Source organism: Vombatus ursinus, unplaced genomic scaffold, assembly GCF_900497805.2.
Source record: "Vombatus ursinus unplaced genomic scaffold, bare-nosed wombat genome assembly UNPS02014393.1, whole genome shotgun sequence".
Taxonomy (NCBI): Eukaryota; Metazoa; Chordata; class Mammalia; order Diprotodontia; family Vombatidae; genus Vombatus; species Vombatus ursinus.
Window position 1 is genome coordinate 25,947 of NW_020954171.1, and position 6,869 is coordinate 32,815.

The 6,869-nt window shown below is 48.1% G+C and overlaps 1 protein-coding gene across 1 annotated transcript in view; it reads left to right on the forward strand.

Moving 5' to 3' along the window:
- The first annotated feature begins 4,924 nt into the window (after nucleotides 1-4,924).
- LOC114042359 (HLA class I histocompatibility antigen, B-15 alpha chain-like) overlaps nucleotides 4,925-6,869 on the forward strand; it is a 4,429-nt gene continuing 2,484 nt past the window's right edge. Inside the window, exons 1-3 of the mRNA XM_027861038.1 lie at nucleotides 4,925-5,290; nucleotides 5,409-5,568; nucleotides 6,533-6,811. Coding sequence (XP_027716839.1) covers nucleotides 5,216-5,290; nucleotides 5,409-5,568; nucleotides 6,533-6,811 — 514 coding nt within the window. The 5' untranslated portion in view covers nucleotides 4,925-5,215. The remainder of the gene's footprint in view (nucleotides 5,291-5,408; nucleotides 5,569-6,532; nucleotides 6,812-6,869) is intronic.

Here is a 6,869-nt window from a genome sequence, read left to right on the forward strand (position 1 = left end):
TACTTCATATGTGCTTCGAAACTACTTTTCAACATCCAGTCCTTTCTCTGTTTTTAATAGAATCTGTCTTCTAGGTGTACAGAGTATTTTCATAATGGTTTTGCAAAGACAGGGCAACAGCCTGATGAGTGGCTGACAATGACTTTTGTCTTCTTCATTGCCTTTATTTGGCATGGTGGTGGTAAAATACTCAGAACTTTTCAATTATTTGAGAATCTTCCTCCATTTGAAGGAGCTTAATAATTGAGGCTTCCAGGAAAATGACACCATGAGAAGTAACAAGACAGTCCATCCAATGCCACCAAATGGTCATCAAAACAGCAAGAAAAATGACAAAAGAAGCAAAAGTGTCAGAAATTCCCCAGAGAGAAAATGTGAAGCAAAAGAAGAGGTCTATCATAATGGGAAACCATCACTCTGGATTCAGAGGAGCTGGGATGCAAGGCTTGCTGGCCCAAGTCTGGAGTAGCAGCTACTAGGAAGGCCAAAGCTGGCAGGGGTTCAGGTGGGAGGAAGAGGAGGAGGAAGAAGAGCTGAGGCACCCAGAACAAGGCAAAAACAATGAACCCGAAAAGCAATGGCAGGAACAAAAAAAAAGCTAGATATTTCCCAAGACACGATAAAAATCACTGAAGGAATTTATGAAATAGAATTAGGCAAAAAAAAAGACAATCATTAAAAGGCTATGGGGGAGGTCAGGTTGGACTAAATTCAGGAGACTATTCAGATGACTTCCAACTCTGAATCTGTGATGAATTTTTTTGAATTTGATAGTAATTGAGTCCTAGGAACAGCTAAAAAATCTCTGGAAATGAGGAAACTAAGTCATTTAGAATCTAATGTAGAAAAATGAATTGAAAATAGAAACACAGGTGTGACTGATGCCAAGTAGAGTGATTTTGCTGGAGGGCATCCTGGCAGGAGGAATGAGGAAAGCAGAACATCATGATGAAATGGCTAAAGATCCAAAGAAACACAAGGCAGACACAAATGACAGGTTATGAGGACAGATCAAGGAGCAAAGCATCTAAGAATTAGTGTGGGTCCTTCGAGATCACTTAGAAGTAAGCTGTTTGCGGCAGCTAGGTGGCACAATGGATAGAGCACCTGCCCTGAGTCAGGGGGACCTGAGTTCAAATCCAGCCTCAGACACTTGACGCTTACTAGCTGTGTGACCCCAAGCAAGTCAAATAGTTAACCCCAATTGCCCCCCCCTCACAAGCAAAGTAAGCTGTTTACAAGTCTGAATTGTTTCTATGGGATAATGTCCTCCCAATTCTTTCCACTGGGAAAGACTGAGAGCTTCCCAGGTAAAGCAAAATGCCACCAGGTAGCATTTGGCTCACATATGCAGAGGAGTGAAAAGGTCACTGGTGGCCCAGGGTGGAGAGCCAGGGGTAGAGGTGCCTAGGTAATACAGCCATCCTTCCTATTTCATGAGTTCTTTCTGTCCTTGGCTGTAAGGCATACCATGTGTTTATGTCTCTCAAGGTGGAGGTCTTCAGTGCTTTTGAGCTCTATATGTCTCTTTTTCTCAGAAAGCTCTGCCAATAATATATCCCAGTCAGCCACATAAGGCCTCCCAAAGTCTCTTCTACATTCTGGGACCCTTGTCCTTGTAACCCCTTTCTTAATTGGTGATAGACTTTGTCTTTTAAAAATTAAATTATATTTCAATTATCTTTTTAATAAATTTAAAAAATAAAACTTATTTCAATTATCAAAACATTGTTTTTTCTTCCTCCCACCTCCCTCACTTATCCCTTCTCTGAATAAAAAAGAAAATGAAAGCCCTTGTAATAAATAGACACAAGTCAAGCAAAAACAGTTTCCCATATTGGAGATGTCCAAAGATGTGTCTTGTTCTGAAGATTTAGTCAGTCATCTGAGGTGGGTAGCATTCTCCATTGTTGGTCCTCTGGAATCAGGGTTGGTCATTGTGTTTGTCACAATTCGTAAGGTCTTTAAAATTGTTTATTTTTACAATGTTGTTCTTATACAAATTGTTCTCCTGGTTCTGCTTGTTTCACTCTGCATCGATTCATACAAGGCTTCCCTGGTTTCTCTGAAACCATCTCTTTCATCATCATTCACACCAAAATATGTTTAGCCAGTCTGAAACAGGTGTATACCGCTTTAGTTTCCAGGTCTTTGCCATTACAAAAAAGGTGTTATAATTAAAATATATGATACACATATATATTTTACATACATACATACAAACATACATACATACATATATATATATATATATATATATATAGAGAGAGAGAGAGAGAGAGAGAGAGAGAGAGAGAGAGATTTGTTAAACTTTTTTCCTCTTTCTTTTCTGTCTTTGGGGTTGAGACCTAGACATGGTCCTGCTGGATAAAAGGGCATCACACATAACAGAATCACTTTGAAGGCACAGTCCCAAACTGCTTTCCAGGATGACTGGGCAAATTCACAGCCTCACCCAAAGGGCACCAACGGGCCTGTCTCCCTGCAGCCTCTCAACACTGGTCGTTTTCTTTTCTGGACAGTCTAGAATTCTTAACACATTAGCCTGGTCCTTCTCTCCCCTAAACCCTGTAGATGGTGCCACAGAGCAGCCTTTCCTGCTAAGCCTCAACTGCTGGAAGTTGGCCCAGCGACTTCTCTAATCTCAGATGCCTCATTTAGGTTCCCTTTTGACTCTGTCCCTGCTGTCCTTTTCTTTAGAGCCAAATCCATGACAAGCCCTTAGGCAGATGTTTTCCAGTTGTTTCACTCCATGTCAGAAGGCTTTGACTCTCCCTCTCCTCTTCTCTCCTTTTCTCTCTCTCCATCTCCATCTCTCTCTCCATCCCTTTGTTTATCTCTCTCTGTCTCCTCCATTTCTCTGTCTGCCTCTGCCTTCCTCTCTCTTTCCCTTCCCTCATCTCTGTGTCTGTCTCCCTCCCTTCCTCTCTCCCTCTTCTCTGTCCCTCCCCTTCCTTCTCTCTCTCAGCACTTGCTGGACTCCGTTTCTTAGTGCTTTCTTTTGGACAGCACCATCTCTAAGGCCCTGGACCTACAGTGCCTAGAATGGCTCCCTATATCCCTGCAGTTAACATAGCTAAGGTCACTGAAATCCACACCCACTGTAGCCAGAAACCCGCAGACTTAACACTATATTAAAACCCATATTAAACAAAAGGAATATTATATGCTTTGGGCCCTAGGTATTTTCTCCTTCTCTCTCCTTCTCCTATTTGAATGACTGAGAAGAGAAAATGGCCTTTTCACTTGCAGGCATGGATGCTCATGGCTGGGGCTGATAACTCAGAATCAGAGAGTAAGAGCTCCCAGCTACCCTAGGTATCCACTCCAGCCTCCATCTGAACAACAATCCCTTCTATATCTTCACCATGTGGTCACTGAGTCTCCGCCTGAGGACCTCCAAGGAGGTCCAAGGGACTTCCAGGGAAGCACCATTGCACTTCTAGACAGACCTAATTCCTAGGTGAAATTAGCCTGTCTGCAATATTCACTCAGGTCCTACTTGTGCCCTCTTGGATTCACCTAAACAATTCTTTAAATACTTGAAGACAACCATCTTCTCCCCTCAGCATCTTCTCTTCTCCTAGGCAAACATCCCTAAGTCCTTTACCCAATCCTCCATAGCAAGTTCTCTGGTCCTCTCCCCATTCTGGTCCTTGTCTTCTGGACACATTCCTCTGGATATGCTGTCCACACCTTTTCTAAAATGTAGTGCCCCAGAATGAACATAATCTTCCAGATGGGGCCTGACCAAGGCAGGGTCTTGCAGAACTACTGCTTAAAGGAGTATGGGGTGCGGGGGAGGGAGAGAACACTGAAGATTCTGAGAGAGGACAGTGTTAGCAACTGAGAGAGAGGAAGGCTCACGAGGCTGCATCCTAGTCTTTCACAGAGGAGATGTCACTGAAAGGATGGAAAAATCTCACGACTTGTCTACATTTTCCTTATAAAACTGGTGCACCAGACAGCTGTGCTGTGGAGAAGGGAAGCACAGTGGAAAATGACAAGGGCTGGGGAGTTTTAGGAGGAATTTTTTAAAGCTCCATTGAGATCAAAAGAAGAAAGACGGGAGAGGACTTGGTCTGAAGGGTCTGGTAGCAGAAAATGATAAAGAACGGAATTATTGAACTCTTTCCTTGCCTTTCCACATAGTGCTGACTCCAACATGCTTTGAAGGGTTCAGGTGTCCTCCACCAGGGGAGGCTCATTCAGGACTGTCTCTAGACCAGCCTGGGCTTGGGGAAAGAGGATTGAGTTTGCAATGATAGAATGGAGGTGCAAATCTCAATTTTGCTACTTCCTATCTTTACAACCTTGGAAAAATCTCTCCACATCGTTGGCCTTCAGTTTCCTGCTCTGTAAAATAAAAGAGATTATCTCCAAGATCCTTTCCAGGCATAACTTTATATGCTTTTTAAAATGTGGAGTGTAATAGTTTCCTAGATGGGGTGATGAGACAAGAAAGAGGGAAAAATCCCACCAAATGTGCCCAGGTTCTTTGTTTCTGAAAAAAAGGTCAGTGGGGATTCACACCTTCATATTTCAGGCAGTTCAGAACTAACCTTGGGCTGAAATAGTACTCCTTCCCATTTTATTAAGCTCTTTCCTTTTATTGTTATTGTGTCTGACTCTTTGTGACTTCATTTGGGGTTTTCTTATCAAAGAAATTGGAGTGGTTTGCCATTTCCTTTTCCAGCTCATTTTTCAGATGAAGAAATTCAGGCAAACAGGGTTAAATGACTTGCCCACACTGCTAGTAAATGTCTGAGGCCTGGATTGGAACTAAGGTCTTCCTGACTGCGGGCCCTGAGCTCTAACCACTGGGGACCTAGCTGTCCCTTTTACCGTGAGAGAAAGTCTTCTACTCGGATTCCAAATTCCATTTATTGGACTCTAACTCAGTCATTATTCTTGGATCCCTTTCTTATCTACACAGCCTGGGAACGTTACAAAATTTGCCTGAGTCACAGCTGGGATGGAGGTCAATAAAACGGAGGTGGCAACACACCCCTCCACTAATCAGTTTGCAGATTTCTTCACTCCTCAAACAGCCTCAATTTTGGGTGGGGACATTGTCTTCCTCACTTCTAAGGAGGGGAAAGGGTCACACTGAGGAGGGCTGGGGTTGGAAGGCCAGCAGAGGAGGGTTAAGGGCTAGGGCCGTTTCTTTCTCTGGTTCAGGCCGGGAGCACAAGAGCCTGGTGTTCCTGGAGAGATGAGGGGAGGGAGGGAGACTCGGGCGCTCCACAGATTCAAAGGCTGTTCTGGGAAGGACACAGAAAGAACGAAGGTCTGTAATGCTGGGGATTTCCTCCGAGTCAGTTTCAGTTTGCGCCTCCTAACCTGAGTGCTCGTTCTGCCCAGTCACCAATGACGTTTTTTTCCTCTCGTTTGCTATTGGCCGGCAGAGTCTCTGTGAAGCCAACCAGAAGTTAGGAATTCGCCCTTCTGCAAACCCAGCGCAGACTGGTCTCGGTGATCCTGGGCTTCTCTGTCTGTGGACCATGGAGCCGTGTCTGCGCTCTCTCTTTTTGTTGGGGACCCTGGCCGTGCCGGAGACCTGGGCAGGCAAGTAGAGAACAGACCTAAGCGGCCGCCTGGAGGGTGGATACAGCATTGCCTGGTGCACGTGTGGGGGGGATGGGGTTTCCTACCGAAAGCTCCTCTTGGCACCAGCCCAGGGTGGGTTTCCGGGGAACCGGGTCCTTAATGTCAAGTGAAGTCAGGGTGATGGTGAAAGGAAGCAGCCATGAGAGTGTGTGTGTGTGTGTGTGTGTGTGTGTGTGTGTGTGTGTGTGTGACTCGAGGACCAGTAGCCTGCCGTCCCTTAGCTGGGCTTTGGCAGGAGGGGGAGGGGGGTGTCTTTGTGTCGGTCCCTTAGTTTGGGGGGGTGAGTGAATTGGTGAGTGCGGGTGAGGACAAGGGGCGTAGGAAGAGGTGCCGGGAGGGAGAATGGGTGCGACAGTCCTGGGGGCGTTAAGGAGCAGAGCCGTCCGGGAGCTCCCCGCCCCCTCCCCATCCAAGGTCGAGGACAGAGAACCGGGCGCAGCCTTGTTAAAGAGCTTCACGGAGGATCGTGGGGGCGGGGGGGTGAGGCCGGGGGCAGGCGAAGACCCAAGGTGGGGGACTCGGGGTGAGGAGTGTGAGAGACCCAGGAACCGGCTCAGAAGTGGAGGCGGGGAGGGGGACAAGGTCCAGATGGAGGGGCACTAGGACCTGCCTGGGTTTTGGTGATCTCAAAGCGCAGTAGTCTAGAGAATTATTACCTCCCAGCGCGGTGCGCCATCAGTGTTGGGGGCGAAGGGGCCGGATACCGGGGGTTAGAAGCCCGGGTCACATCCTGGGCGCGAGGGGGTTAAAACTCACGCCCGGGTAGACACGGGGTCGGAGGTCACACTCCGGGTGTGTCGGGGTCAAGGGCGCCCCCGGTCGGCACGGGGTCAGGGGTCGCACCCCGCCTTCGCGGCAGACAGGCCGTGTCTACGCAGTCACCGCCCTGATCCCTGACCCCGGTCCGGGTCCCCACGTCCAGGCTCTCACTCCATGAGGTATTTCGACACCGCCATGGCCTCGCCCGAGCTCCCGGAGCCGCGGTATATCTCCGTGGGCTACGTGGACGATCAGCAGTTCGTGCGCTTCGACAGCGCCAGCAAGAGTCAGAGGGAGGAGCCGCGGGCGGCATGGATGGAGCGGGTGGAGCGGGAGGACCCGGACTACTGGGAGGGGGAGACGCGGATCTCCTGGGAGAACGTCCAGATTTCCCGAGCGGGTCTGCGGGACCTGCGGGGCTACTTCAACCAGAGCGAGGCGGGTGCGTGACGTGGGCGGAGGGAGCGTCCGAGCCGGCCCACGGTCACTGAGGCTCCCAC